General features: G+C 36.4%; 1 protein-coding gene across 1 annotated transcript in view; it reads left to right on the top strand.

The window, feature by feature from the left end:
- The window catches only part of CYYR1 (cysteine and tyrosine rich 1), a gene marked incomplete at its 5' end in the record, with an annotated part of 104,352 nt that overhangs the window by 79,137 nt on the left and 8,768 nt on the right, over positions 1–16,447 (top strand). The window contains one exon of the mRNA XM_079921640.1: positions 11,307–11,464. Within this exon, the coding sequence (XP_079777766.1) occupies positions 11,307–11,464 (158 nt within the window). The remainder of the gene's footprint in view (positions 1–11,306; positions 11,465–16,447) is intronic.

The following is a 16,447-nucleotide window of genomic DNA, read 5'->3' as shown; positions in this document are numbered from 1 at the left end:
AAATCTTTAGAGTTAGTGTTAAAAAAAAACGGGTTCGTGATTCTTTTCTACTTAAAATATGATAAAAAGGTACAGGAAGAAAAAGAAGAAAGTCCTGTCTAAAGTAAACATCATAAGCAAGTTAAGGTAATTAGCTCAGTGTGAAGTTTCAGCAAAGGTCACTTCAAAGGGTGAACTGTGCCAAAGCATTATAAACGTAAGTCTAGAAGTAATTGGGAAATTTTTAGGTTTAGAAGGAAGAAGGCAAGGAAACCTGTGTGGCTTGCCTTCTGCCTGTATCTACTTAAATCTAGTTTATGATTTCCTGTCTCATTTATTCTTCATTTCAAGACATTTTTAGGGACTGTATATGGTACAGCAAGGGGCAGTCATCCACATGGAAGATATTCCACACTCCTGCCTCTCATTTACTACCCAATTCAGTCAGTCATCAGGTCTCAAGGTTTCAATTTCCCAAACATTCCAGGAATCCTTTCTCTCCTCTTCTTCTCTGCTTCCTAAGGAGACTTTGTTCATCTTTATATGTCTAGTGCTCACTAGAGTATCTGGCACAGCAGACAGACTCTATAAATGTTTGGTGAGTGGATGAAAGAATATGAGCAGGGCAGTCCACTGCCATATAAACAGCTCTGGGGTGAAAATTAGAATCACTGAGCTCTATTCTTTACCACGAAACTAACTAGAAGATCGTTATTTTAGCCTCCCATGGATTTGATTTTTTCACCCACAAAACAAGTGGGTTGAATTCTATTTCACAAAAGCATCCTCTGGGTCAAAAAATTATTATATGCAAGTAAGAAGTATTAAGAAATCACTACTATTCTCTTGAGTTTATTACATTCATTAAAAAAAATGTTCTCTTTTGCTGAGTATGATCAAATTTTTAAATTATTTTATTGACTTAGTCTTCTATGCCTGGAGATAGTGGCCTTTCAAAATCTCTCTTTTTGTTTAGTATCTCGTACATGCCTCTAAAATCCTTGAAGACAGATACCATGTATCATTCAACTTTGCATCCCAGCACCCAGAATAGTGCCTAGCACATGGTAGATAACCGATATATATTTCATCAATAAAGTGATGACTGTTAATTATCTAGCGATAGCTGTTTAAAATTACAGGCATAATGACTGTGGAATAAATCAAACATCTCGAGGCCATGACTGGAAAATTCAACCAGTGTTAAGTGTGGGTCAATACTACTTTTCCAAATATTGTTGTTAAATAAACAATGAAATGAATCACATTTGTGAATATTGTGCAAAACGTTTCTGGAAACTTCTGTAACCATGAATGACTGAATTTAAATTTTGACTTACACTATGTTATGCTGTGCTATCTCACGGCTATACTGACAGCTAATCAGATCATGACATTTGGAATGCACACAGTATACAGAATATGTCAAGTAATATACTTCAGGGAATCTTCACTCAGATTCCTGTTTTTCTAAATTACAGTTAAATATGTCCATATATGATCATATATATATGGAAAAACATTTAATTGATATTATTAATATTTAAATTATTTTATTATATGCATTTGATCTTCATTGAACTCACTTTACGAATCTAACATAGGAATCTAACATAACTTGTTCAGAAAATTTGATCAGTGGAGATAAGGGCAAACCAACCAATTCTCAAAGGGTACTCTTTGGCTTTAGTTATTCTTGCTTTCTTCATCAATCAAATTATTTGCTATCGCACTCCAGTGATAAAGCGCTATTGTGCAGGTCACCCTAGCGTTCACAGCACATTCAAGACCATTTTTTATTCTCATTTTGTATACCTCTTTGACATCTAGGCAACGTAGGAATTTTTTGAAGGTCTTTCACTGAATCATACAAGTTTAACTCTACCTAAGATGGAAGATAAGTGATCCCAATTTAATAGAAGTTGAATGCAGTCTCATGCTTTCTTGGTTCTGGTATGCTTTTTTTTTTTTTTTTTTGCGGTACGCGGGCCTCTCACTGCTGTGGCCTCTCCCTTTGCGGAGCACAGGCTCCGGACGCGCAGACTCAGCGGCCATGGCTCACGGGCCCAGCCGCTCCGCGGCCCGTGGGATCCTCCCGGACCGGGGCACGAACCCGTGTCCCCTGCGTCGGCAGGCGGACTCCCTACCACTATGCCACCAGGGAAGCCCCCTGGTATGCTTTTTTGGAACCTTTACCCGGGGATCTCAGAGTACCTGTGTGCTCCTTAGAACTATTTCCACGTGAAATATTTCTTTTTGTTTACCCAGTGTGCTTATTGTAGCAAAGAAGTTGTATTAGGTAAGGTTAGGTCAAGCAGTGTAGCTCTCTCTCACACGCACACTTAAACTAAAATAATAGAGGTTTTAATAATTTTTTTTAAAAAACAGTGTGTTTCTGTCTCATGTAAAGGAAACCTAGAGATAGGCAACTTGGGAGTGATATAGCATCTCCATGTAGCTGTTAGGGATGCATACTCCATCAAATTCATACCTCCTGCAACTTTAGGTTGACTATCCTCATGGTCCAACATGGACACGAGAGCTCAGCCACCACACCCACATTTCAGAAAGCAGGATGGAGGGTAAGATAAGGAGGAAGGGACAAAAAACCCATCCCAGCCATCTTTCAAGGAGGTTTCTTGAGCAATAACACAAAACATTTTATTTACAACTTATTTTCTAGAACTTTACTGCTAGGTTTAAGGGTGTCTAGAAAAAATAGTATCTATTTCAAGTAGTCATGTACCCAGTTAACCATCAAGAGTTCTTTTATCAAGGAAAATGTAGAGAATAGATACTGAGGTAGACAATTGTCTACCACAGGGACTGAGTCGGTAAATGAAGTAAATTTAAACATTTAGAGAAAAATTAGTTTCTAATTTTATTATTCTGAGGACTACAGAAAAGTTACCTATAAAGCCCCAAGAAGGAAGATATGTTGAATGATGTTATTAGAGAGAAGGACTAAAATGAAAAAAAAAAGGCAAAATAAACATCTTTAACATATATGAATTTTACAGGATTTTTCTGCAAGTAATATAGACTTATTGGGAAAATTACATGGATTGGTGTTTCTACTCTTCATAAGCATTTAACATGTCGAATTGTAACAATATTTAGCAATAATTTAACCACTTGAAGTTATAGTCATCGTATTTGATATATATATAAATGTATATGTATATAAATAGGTATAGATAGATACAGATTCAAATATAGATACAGATATAGATATACTTAGTTCTGGGGACCTACTATTATTCATTAAAGTGACGGAACTAAATACTCTCCATATTGAAAACCATACTCCGTTGAGCTTGTTTTTCTATTCTTACTCTTCTGTATTGATTTATTAAAGCAACAACGAGGAAAATGCATCATTTTTAAATTAAGCCAGTAAGAGTTTTGCTAAAGTTATAGACTTTATAAATTGTGAATAGGTGTAGAATAAAATATGGGCTTTGAAGATTTTGAGCATGAAAATATTGTATTACATATTTTAATGCACCGGCTGAAAGAACAATTATTGAGCTAATGAAAGAGTCTGAAGAAGAATTTTGTTTTATTTTTCTCATGTGTGCTTTTTCCTTTCAGCCCTACAGTTGAAATGATATTTTTTCATTGCTTTAATTAGTCACTTATGGATTATTATAAATATATAGAATTATTTAATATTTCCTCTTTAATAGAAAGATAAAATGCTTTTGCTGTATTTATGACTTATTTTTCATTCTAATAGTAAATGAACTCATTTTAAGTTTATTCTTTTGAAATTGTAGGCAGTTATTCCAGAAAATTCTCTTCTAAAGGTTTTCTCACTTAATGTACTTCTTAAAAACTCTTATGTTCATTTGAAAAGTTTCTCCTAATGGAAATATTCTATAATTCTTCCTGCATCTTATGTAGGCATCAAATATCTCTGTGGCCCTTTTTTCCTATTTAATAGAGATATGTTATTAAATTATTGCATGGAATATTTATAAGTCCTTTGTATAAAATGCATTTATAAATGGTCATGTCAGAGAAAGAACAGAAATAATCTAATGGCATTCTTTGCATATTTACTCTTTACCTTAAACATCAATTAATAGTAAAACCATGTCAAGGTATCTGTATTTTTAAGTTGCTGTATAGCAGTACCAAGGTTAAAATGTGTTTTAAATATTATTGTAAAAATTGCAACATTATCAGAATCGTTTTTACTTATGAAAAGCTATTTATGGAATGAAAAATATTGTCTCTGAGCCTTGTTATAAACCCCAGTTTCGTTGTATATTAAAGCCACTACAAGTACATTTAATATCTTGATTATAAAGTCTCATTTTGGTACACATTTCAATCCATAATTTTGTTCCAAATTTTTTTATTATCTGCAAATGGTCAAAAACCATCCATGGAGCTAAACCATACACACTGATACTTAGATGTGTCCACAAAGACTTTTGGAGAACAGAGAAGAAAGCCCGTGGGGTGTCTTTCCTCTTGACACCAACCAATTCTCATATCAGCTGGGTGTCCTACAGTTCAATTTAATTCTGATGCACACTACCTGGAGTGAGTGTCAGACTCCACAGGTGTAACGGTTCGGTCCCATAAGCCTGCCCTTATTTAGGATGCCAGTCACAAGTACTGAGTCCCCAGGTTATACACACGTCCATGCAACTTGACTACAAAGTCAGGGATCCCCCCAACCCCTTCCTTCAGGTTTGACTAATTGTTAGAACAACTCATAGGACTCAGAAAAATGCTTTACTTACTATTACCAGTTGATTATAAAGGATACAACTCAGGAACAGTCAAGTAGAAGCGATACATAGGGCAATGTATGTGGGGAGGGGCATGGAGCTTTCAGATCTGCTATGCCCTCTCCACGCTCTACTCTATGCTCCCTCTCTATGCTCCACTCTCCGGGCACCATGATGTGTCCATCAACCTGGAAGTTCTCTGAACCCCATCATGTAGGGGTTTTTACGGTGCTATCCTTGTGTAGGCATGATTGATTAAATCACTGACCATTGATGATTAACTCACTGACCGTTGGTGATTAACTCAGCCTCCAGCCCTGCCCCCATGTCTGGAGGTCAGAAGTGGGAAAAGTTCCAACCCTCTAATTATGCTTTGGTCTTTCTGGAGACCAGTGCCCCTGTTAAAGTTATCTAGGGCCCCCCCACCACCAGTCATCTCATTAGCATACAAAAGACGCTTTAATCACTTCAGAGATTCTAAGGGTTTTAAAAGCTTTGTGCCAGGATCTTGGGGCAAAGACTAAATATTTATTTTCACTATACCACAAAACATGAGTAATTTTTGTATTGAAATAGCATCAGAAATGTACTAGAGTAAACAACATTAGTAGTGGTAATCAAAAAGAATATTCAGACCTTGCAACTCTTGTGAGTTTCTGATTAATGGAATTAAAAGAGCTTCCAAATACCATTAAATGTTAGATTTTTCAGTACAAATTGTCTGGCCTGTGCTACCACTTGCTTTGTTACAATATCATTACTGACATCATGTTTTAGAAAACGTCATCTAGGGAAAGGCAGCATTAATTTATTCACAAGTGAAATAAATCAGAGTTCAGTACTTTTTCTACAAAGAGCAAGATGGTAAATATTTTAGGCTTTGTGACCATGTGGTCTCTGTCACAACTACTCATCTTTGACATTATAGCACCAAAGCAGTCAAACAACAGGTAAACAAATGTGTTTGTCTTTGTTCCGATTAAACCTTATTTACTGAAACAACTTGTGGGCCCCATTTGGCCCATGGCCATAGACTGCCTACTCTTGGACTAAAAATTGATCGAAAAAAGTCATTCATTATAATAAATAATTATAATGGATAGTTTAAAAGAATAATTTGTTTATATAACCTTGGATTTTTTGTCTGGTGATTCTTGTATGTAACCAAAAAACTAAATGCTTTTGTTTAGAACTGAACTCACACAAAATTATTAAAGGCACGAAAAGATAATTACTTGTGAAATTGTAGAATTCATAAAAGGTATTGCAGTAGCCTCCTGAAAACAGAAATTTCTCTTTGCATATATATTTACATGAATTATGCTTTATAGTCCAAAATATCAGAAGTTAAAAAAGAAAGAATTAACAACACCAAAAAGAAGTTATATTTCGTTCTTCTCCCAACAGAAATGCCCTTTTCAGGTTTCATTTGAATACACATGCCTTTAGGAAATACTTTCATTACAGAGGAAGAATTTTGTGCGTGATAGTTCCTAACAGTTTAATAATTGTGGGTAAGATTAGCTTAATTTGTGTATTTATTAAAGATTTTTGAGCACTTTTAATATGTATAGGAAAAGGTTCAAAATCATAGGAGATATATATATATGTAGATCGATGGCAATGTTTTTCCCTAAAAACCCAACTATATTTTTAAGGATATTCATCACATTTTTTATCTCTTCTATAAAAATGTTTTTATATTATGCTTTAAAAAATCACTTTACAATTTTAAACAATACCATTTATTGCAATATTTTATTTTTTCAGAGTAGATGTACATTTCCCTATTCCTCCCTCTGTGTACAACTTTAAAACCCTAAATATTATCTATAAAACAAACAAGAAAATTTTGAAAGATGAAGAGAAGGCAGAGCAGCTAGGAACTTCGTGGGCTGAAGAACAACATGACATGACAGTGAGCTCCCTGGGTTTTCTTTTTGCCTCATTTCCCCCAGGTTTGTAGATAAAGAAGCTGGCAACCCATAAGCCCCAATAGGAGCAGACAATAAAAACCCCAACAAAGGCCTGATCTCTGCAGCCAAAGTCCCCAGAAAGAGATAGCCTAGCAAAACAGAAAACTTTGAGACAGTAACAATTTAACTAATTTGAATATAACCAAACACCATAAGAAAAAAAAAAAAACATACAGCCTCATCCCAATGCCTATCAGCACAGGTCAAATGCAGAGCCTAGACAGAACAGAAAAGCTGCAAAATATATGGAACAAAACTGATAGAACTGAAAGAAGAAACAAACAAATCCAAAATTATAGTTGGAAACTTCAGCATCCCTCACCAACAATTAGTAAAACTAGATAGAAAATCAACAGGATATAGCAGAACTGAACAATATCATCAACCAACAGAATCTACTCAACATTTATAAAACACCCTATCCAACAACAAGAAAATATACAGAACCCAAAAATACTCCCAGACAGAATAGCCAACTGATTTTTGACAAAGGTGCAAAAGCAGTGCAATGAAAGAAGGATAGTGTCTTCAATAAATGTGCCAGAGCACTTGGCTATCAATGGGCAAAATAAATGAAACTTGATCTAAACCTGACACCATATACAAAATTAAGTCAAAATGGATGATAGGTTTAAATGTCAAACATAAAACTATAAATCTTTCAGAAGGAAACATAGGAGAAAACTTTCAGAAACTAGGGGTTGGTGAAGAGTTCTCAGACATGACAACAAAAGCACAATTCATAAAAGAAAAAATTGATAAGTTGGACTTCATTAAAATGAAAAACTTTTACTCTTGCAAAAGACTGTTAAGAGGATGAAAAGACAAGCTACAGGCTGCGAGAAAATATTTACAAACTACTTATATGATAAGGGAGTCATATCTAGAATTTACAAAGAACTCTCAAAAGTTCAACAGTAAAAACACAAATAATTCAATTAGAACATGAGTAAAAGATATGAGACATTTCACTGAAGAAGACATATAAACGGCAAATCAGTTCATGAAAAATATTCACTAGCTTAAGGTAAATGTAAATTAATATTACAAAGTGAAATCACTATGCACCCATTAAAACAGCTAAAATAAACAATAATGACAATATCAAATGCTGACAAGGATGCATAGAAACTGGATCTCTCCTATACTGCTGGTGGGAATGTAAAATAGTACAGTCACTCTGGAAAATAGTTTGGCAATTTCTTTTAAAATAGAACATATGCTTATATAGACTAGCAATCCTACTCCTGGCATTTATTCAGAGAAATGAATACTTATGTCCACATAAAAACCAGTACATGATTGTTCATCGCAGCTTTATAAATGGAAAAACCAAAACTGGAAGTAAACAGAATGTCCTATAAGAAGTAATGGTTAAACAAAGAAAAAAGAAAAAAAGATTTATCAAAGGTGATAACTTGAAATTAAAAAAACTGAAATTAATCTGGAAACTTCTTTTTTTATTGTAATTTTCAGGTCTGGTGTTATATCTATACCATGGAATACTACACAGTAATAAAAAGGAATGTATTGTTATACAGAAAAGCCAGTATAGCTTCCAAGGACATAATGCTGAGTGAAAAAAGAGCATTTCAGAAAGTCATGTACTATGTGATTCCATTTGTATAACATTCTTGAAATGACAAAGTTATAGAAATGGAGAACAGATGAATGGTGTCAGGGGTTATTAATGGTTGTAGAGGTTGGATATGACTGTAAAGGAGGAGCCCAGGGAAATATTTTGGGGTGATGGTATGGTACCTTGCTTGCTGAACTGTTTGCATGGATCTATGTACGTGTTAAAATGACATAGAACTGTACACACACTTTATACCAATGCCAATTTCCTGGTTTTAATGTTGTACTTTAGTTACCTAAGATGTAACCATTGGGGGAAACTGGGTGAAGGATACACAGGACCTCTCTGAATCTATAATTATTTCAAAATAGAAGTTTAGAGAAGAGAAAATATGCAAACCTTGTAATGCATTCTTTCAAAAAAAATACATTCCCTAAATAAATCTTTTCAAGGATTTTATGATGCCAAATTTCTCAACTTAATAGCTTCTCTCTTTCCAACAGTTGACTAAACCAAATTATTTATATACTGGAAGATGACTACTTATTTTTTAAATTAATAACAGGCTAAATAATGTTATAAATTTTATACTTGCCATGTCTTAAATAACTAATTTACAATTGCTAATGGGTATCAAAGGATCAAGGACATGAAAATCATGATTTAATCAAAAACCTCATTTAACACAATAGTTGCAACCTCATTATTGACCTCAAGGGCAGGCACTTTTGCTGAAGCTGCCAACAGGAAAACAAAATGTGACTGATTTTTTACTTTATTTAAAAATGAATTAATGAATATAAATATGTCCCAAATTGATAACTTCCATAACACATACTTTGGAAACTCTACACCTGAATAATTAGACCATTGATTATTTCTGGAACATAAATTAAGTCCTCCAATTTAGTCTTATTTAGACCTGAAAATTACAATAAAAAAAGAAGTTTCCAGATTACTTTTAGTTCTTTTTAATTTCAAGTTACCACCTTTGATAAATCTTTTTTCTTGAAAAGACATATTTATTGAACTGCTAGACTCTGCCATTCTTTAATTGCTAATAGCAGCCCGTCCAAATATGTCTCACGTTCTACTTTCATAATTTACTAACAAAGTTAAAATGCATGTGGGAATATTTTAAAGGAGTCTATTGGAATGCATAATGGTATTCTGTTTTTTTAAGTGAGTAGGGAAAAGTCAGAGAGAGAAGATTTCTTCTGAATTGTATAAATATACGTTCACAGTCCCTTATCTGCAATTCTGAAGTCCTCAAAAACTCTGAAAAGTAAAGGTTTTATACAACTCAATTGGTGGCAGGACTGAACCTGAACGAACCTGGGGCTTTTTTTATAGCTTCTATGTAATACATGAGTGTTAATATTCCTACCTTTACTGCAGAAATGTACATGTGTTATGCTCAGGATGTTGGCCCTGGGAATATCATATAATATACAGTATATGCATGTTCCCTTTTCAAAATCTGAACATTCCTGACTTACAAGACACATCTAGTCCCAAGGCCTTGGGATGAGAGATTATGAACCTGTCCTAGAAAAGTACACGATAGATGTTCATATAGCACTTGAGAACAGGAACTTATTTATGTGGCAAATGAATCTAGGAGCACAGTTATTTCATAACATTAAATTTGAGAGGAGAGTCAGATAAGCACCAAGCTGACCTTTATTTCATTAAGAAGCAAACTGGGGCATTGAGCAACTTGCCCGAGGTTACCCAGCTACAGTTGCAACCATGGCAGTCTGGCTTTAGAAGTCATGCTTTTAAACCACAAAGATTTTGTTACTGAAGACTTAACCTGAAAGCCTCCTCTGTCACAGCAGAATGAGACTGAGTCTCTGAGCTGAAAGCAGGAGGATTTTGTGAAAGTCCATACCCTTATGGATAAAACCCCAGGCTCCAGGAAACTGGCAGCCCAGTTCATATTCCCCAAGTATGAAACTGGAGGATCCTTTTAAGGAGTAAAAATGAACAGCTACAAAGAAAAACAAAACTATGCGAACTGGCCTCAGTTGATCCTCTACTGCAGGGTTCACCTGTCCAATGCTAGCTTTGCACACTGAACTCCCAACCAGCTATTACTAAATAGCAGCTTATTACATAGGAATAGATTCAGGGATCACCAGACATTTAAGGAAAATGTCAAACATGAAACAGATTAAAGTAAACAATCAATAAGAAGGAGCCTAGACAGGACAGAGGAAACACAAAAAACAGATAAAGTTTCAAAGAATATGTCATGAGTACTGTTAGAGATTAATAGAAGAAATTACATCCATAAAAGCAGAAAAAGGACACTATAAAACAGGTGTTGCAATAAAGGATAAGATAGAGCACGTGGAAGTTAAAAATATGATAGCTGAAATTTAAAAGTTCAATAAAAGTTTGGAAGATAAAGTCAATGAAGTTCCCTGGAAAGTAGTTCAAGAAAACAGAGACAGGAAAAATTAGAGAAGTTATCCAGGAGGCTCAGAGGTTTATTTCAGAATAGGCTTTCAGAAAGAGAAACAGAGAAAATGTTGCAAAGGAAATTATTAACTTATGGAATGGTTTCAAGAACTGAAAAACATGAGTCTTTTTTTTTAATATAAATTTATTTATTTATTTTTGGCTGTGTTGGGTCTTCATTTCTGTGCGAGGGCTTTCTCTATTTGTGGCAAGCAGGGGCCACTCTTCACCACGGTGCGCGGGCCTCTTACTGTCACGGCCTCTCTGGTTGCAGAGCACAGGCTCCGGACGTGCAGGCTCAGTAGTTGTGGCTGACAGGCCCAGTTGCTCTGCAGCATGTGGGATCTTCCCAGACCAGGGCTCGAACCCGTATCCCCTGCATTGGCAGGCAGATTCTCAACCACTGCGCCACCAGGGAAGCCCAACATGAGTCTTTTTTAACACTATCCTTAAGAACATATTTAAAGGGGCACTTGTCATGTAGTCATGGAACTATAGTTGAAAGGCTGAGGAATCTTTATGAGCCTTTTCAATAAATGTACTTTCGCTTTTCCTTTTTAGGGGCACAGCAATTGCTGGCATAGTATTTGGAATCGTATTCATCATGGGGGTCATTGCTGGAATTGCCATATGTATCTGCATGTGCATGAAAAACAACCGTGGGACACGGGTGGGTGTCATCAGGACCACCCACATCAATGCCATCTCCTCCTACCCTGGTAAGCAAAACTGCTTACTCTTTCTGAAGGAAGAGTCAGATTTGTTAGTTATGCTGTCCTCCTGGGGTAGAAGACTCTCACTGGAATAATCTCCAAGTATGTAGGATATTTCTAAATTAATGTAGATTGAAGCTGTAACTTTCAATGGAGAGTACTTAGGTCCACATAATAAAATCTACCTCCTATTTGAATACATTCATATTTTCAGTGGTTGTCTTATTGACTACAGTTGCCAATCAGCCATAGTGAAGAGGAATAGACAATTCACACCCACTGTGTCTATTTCCTAGTGAGTTCTGACAAATAATTATAGAGAAAGAATAAGTTACATGGCTGAATTAACTGGCATCTGATTCAATAGGTATGTATGTCTTCAGAAAAAGTATTGCAGAAAGTTTTTATGTGTCCCCCTTATGCAAAGAAAACAGTCTTAACATAATAGTAAAATTATCAGCAAAAAGGTAATTTATTAATAATTTGACAAGTATTTCTTGAGAATTTACACATATAAATATATTGAACACATAAACAAAGTGCTGCATTTTGCCTTGATTTCAATAGCATTTTTAAGTCAACCTGTATATATATAATTTGATATATATAAAGGAGTCAAGTTCTAAATTTAACAAATCCTTAGGAAGATAATTTTCTATCCATACTCATGTCCTCTCTCTCAGCCCCTATAGGAAAGGAATAAGGTAGCTTCTACATCCAGTCTGCCCTGAGTATCAATTCCCTAGTAATGTCTCTCCTCTCTTAACTTTTTCCCTACCATCTTCAGCTTGAGGGAGCAAATTTCAGATGAGTGTGAGCATGGTCATTTTCCCCGTCCTCTTTTGTCCATTCTCCCTCTTCTCCAATATCTCCATGTTAGACTGCTTCCAGGCTCACTCTTGTGTCTTCTTCCATCCTGTATCAACGCTCACTTCTTTGGTTCTATCATTTGGGCTCATGGTATTAAGTACCCTTTACATGCTAAATGCCTTCCAACGTTATATATCTCCTTTCCAAACCTCTTTCCTGAATTTCAGACTCATTTGATCCCACTGCCGGTTGAACATCTACACTCGGATGTCTAACTGATATATCGCAAATTTCACATGTCTAAAGCTGTACTTCCGAACATCCCCCCAAAGCCTCCTCCACTCACCATTCACCATCTCAGTTGATGGCATCTCCAGCCTCCCAGCAGCTCAGGCCAAAGACCTTGGCGTCATCCTGGACTCCTCTCTTTCCCTGACATCTACATGCAATCTAACAGGAACACTTCTCAGCTCTATCTTCAAAATATAAGAGTATCTGACTACTTCCCACTGTTCCTTCTCTGGCGGGAGCCACCATCAGCTCTCCTACTCATTCCTGTGAAAACATCCTAACTGCTCTGCCAGCATCCACTCGTGCCTCCCAGGGGTCTATTCCAAACACAGTAGCAAACTGAACACATTTAAGATGATTAAATGTCAAATCATATCACTTCTCTACTCAAAATTTTCCAGCGGCTCCCCATTTCCCCCAGGGGAAGACTTAAAGCCAGTGGTTTCTCATTTTATCCAAAGTAAAAGACAAATTCTATACCAAGGCTTGCAAGGCAATGCATGAATTGGTCCCTCTTTTTCATTTCTCTGACCTCACTTCCTTCTACTCACCCTCTTGCCACCTGGCTCCACTCATACTTTTTCCTTGTTGTGCTGTGAAGATACAGGGCACACTCCCATCTAGGTTTGCCTAGAACACTGACTCCCTCACTTAATTCAAGTCTTTGTCAAAGGTCACTTTCTGAATGAGGCCTTCCCTGATCACCCTACTTAAGATTGTAATGTGTCCCTCCCCCATAGCATCCCAATCCTCCTTACTCTACTTTTTGTCCAGAGTGCTTCTTTTAATCTTCTAAGATACCACATTGTTCACCTAGTGGTTAAGTTTATTATTTATTGTCTATCCCCACTTTCTGAAACATTAGCTCCATGAGGCAGGGATTGTTGTCAATTTTATTCACCACTCAATCCTAAGCATACAAGACTGGAACTGGCATGTAACGGGCACTCAGCAGACATGGCTGAACGAATGAATATCATGACAAAATCTGATTTAATTATATCAATGCCTAGAAATTTTACCTTCAATTCCACCCTGGAATGTATAGCTTTTACTCACTACAAAAGCAATTCACTATTTTGAATCTTTCCAACTTACCAAGAATATCGTTAGGGTTAGTATAACAATGTTAAAAATATGGTATAAGGAAAAATTAGGGGGAGTTACTTTTTATTATTCTGATCTCCCTATTTTCACCTGGCCAATCCATAACCCAAGAGAAGAAGAGGAGAGTCTGACAGAGACATTAATTGGAGAGAAGATGAGGAGAAGCAATCTGTACATAATGCTCTAGATTCACTTTTCTTGATCAAAAAGTGTAGCTAAAATTAATTTTTTTAAATATTTTTATAAAACTAGACTAGAAAATGCAAAATATTTTAATGTGTTTTCTGGAGTCTGAGGTTTCTATTTCATGCATGTAAACAGGTTTTCAAAAACTTTATTCTAGTAGCATTATTATTATTATTATTATTATTATTATTATTTTGTGGTACGCGGGCCTCTCACTGTTGCGGCCTCTCCTGTTGCGGAGCACAGGCTCCGCGGCCATGGCTCACGGGCCCAGCCGCTCCACGGCATGTGGGATCTTCCCGGCCCGGGGCACGAACCCGTGTCCCCTGCATCGGCAGGCGGACTCTCAAACACTGAGCCACCAGGGGAGCCCTAGTAGCATTATTTATACTGGCAGATCACAGCACCATGTTGCATTTTCAGTAAATGCATTGTTCTGGGAACTGAATAATGCAAAAACATCATAAACCTTATGATGGAAACATTTTCACTGCAAAAGACTAGGTCGTCGAAAACATGATTTGATTGATTATTTCTCATTTCCTTCTCAAAGTCCCTAATTAAGCTTTTACTTAAAGGATCAGGAAATAACACAGAGTAGTACTGACTGCTTTTCAAAATCTTTCATCTATGGAAATAAAAAATAATTTTACCCACATTAATTAATTAACCCTGTGCTAATTGAATAATCACTCAAGTTATTGAATAGTCCTACAGCCTGAAGGCCACATAAATGGGTAGAAAATAATTTAGTCAAGGTTATCTCATCCCTTGGTGAAAGCACTCAGTGGGGAACCCTACAGCAAACGTGACTCTGCACTGGGAGTAGATTACCAAGAACAGGTAATATGCCACACCCAACCTAGTGTTGGACAGTGACCATCTGAAATAGTTTTTTACTCCTGCCATGTTGGGTGGCATGAACTGTGTCCTATTTAATGACAACTATTTTTAAAACCATCAGTGTGAAAACAAGAATTATTTGTCAAGTCTTACATTTCCCCTACTTTCCAGAACTTCAGTATAAACAAAAGAAAGTGACTATATTAACTCTTTTTTAAAAGTGGGTTTGGATGACACACATCTGAAGGAAAATAACACAGAAAGAACAGAAGAAAAGTCCTGGCAAAGATATAAAAATCAAATGCCATGAAGTACATTACTGAGTCCCTAATGGTAGGTAGGTAGGTAGGTAGATGATAGATTGATTGATTGATAGATGATAGATAGACAATATAGATAGGCAAATAGACAGATTGATGATGATGATGATGAATTTAGGTAGATAGACAGATAGGTAGATAAACAATGAAGAAGGATCTGAGTTTCTTGATAACAGAAAAATGCCAAAATATGCAGGTAGAAAGAAGTTGTGGAACTGTAAAAAAATCATCATTTAAAACCATCATAAGAAAAATTTAGAACAAGATTCATCAATTGATGCTAAATTTGGGGGACACATTGCTGAGGAACAGAATATTTGCATACTCTCAACCTGTCTACCTCCAGATTTCTCATTAGTTACAAGGAGAATAATAGTAACTACATAGTGGAGAAACCAGACAACATCTTGATGAAGAAGTAAAAATTAATATCAACAAAGAGGGACAGATGTACATCTTGCACCTTTGGGTGTTACTCTGAAGATCATACAATTTCACGTGTGTAATGTTCTGGCTGGAAGCTCATAGCCTGAATCTTAACATGAGAAATTATCTGACAAACCCAAGCTGAGGAACATTCTATAAAATAGCTGGCTTGTATTCTTTAAAATCTCTTGGAAATATTTCATTAAGAAACCAAGGGGCTTCCCTGCTGGCACAGTAGTTAAGAATCCCCCTGCCAATGCAGGGGACACGGGTTCAAGCCCTGGGCCAGGAAGACCCCACATGCACAGAGAAATTAAGCCCTTGCACCACAAATACTGAGCCTGTGCTCTACAGCCCACGAGCCAGAACTACTGAGCACCTAGAGCCCGTGCTCTGCAACAAGAGAAGCCACTGCAATGAGAAGCCTGCACACCACAACGAAGAGTAGCCCCCGCTCACCACAACTAGAGAAAGCCCACGTGCAGCAATGAAGACCCAACACAGCCAAAAGTAAATAAATAAATAAATAAATTTATTAATTATTTTAAAAAAAGGAATCCAATCTCCATTTGCATAATTGAATTCACAATTGAGGGCAACCACATTGAACATGAAAAGACTCATGCACTCAAAGGATTTGGTGATATGAGGATGGTCTCTTCTGATTGTATCTATTTTTTAGTGAAATAAGAAGCCAGTCTTAGGCTGCAAGTGGCTTGAGGAGGTGTTTGTAGCTCAGGAGAAAGAAAACAGCATGAAACAGTAATCTCAGAGAATGGAGGGGTGGTGAAATGCCTAATGCGCAATTTCCAAGCAATGCCAAGGGCCTCCACACTTAAGAATATGGTCATGCATTTGAAGTGAAATGAGTCAGCATGACTGTGCATTTTGCTCTAAGCATATTAAGCTCCTAGATACAGATCTGGGGTAGCCAAAATGCTGGACTGGAGCTTTGTGAAGCAATGGGGAGAGAAAGAGATGAGAAAGTTGATGATAGATGCACAGG

This window comes from Stenella coeruleoalba, assembly GCF_951394435.1.
Source record: "Stenella coeruleoalba genome assembly, chromosome: 5".
NCBI classification, from domain to species: domain Eukaryota; kingdom Metazoa; phylum Chordata; class Mammalia; order Artiodactyla; family Delphinidae; genus Stenella; species Stenella coeruleoalba.
The sequence above is the reverse complement of the archived record's forward strand: the minus strand, read 5'-3'. Positions and strand labels throughout refer to the sequence as shown.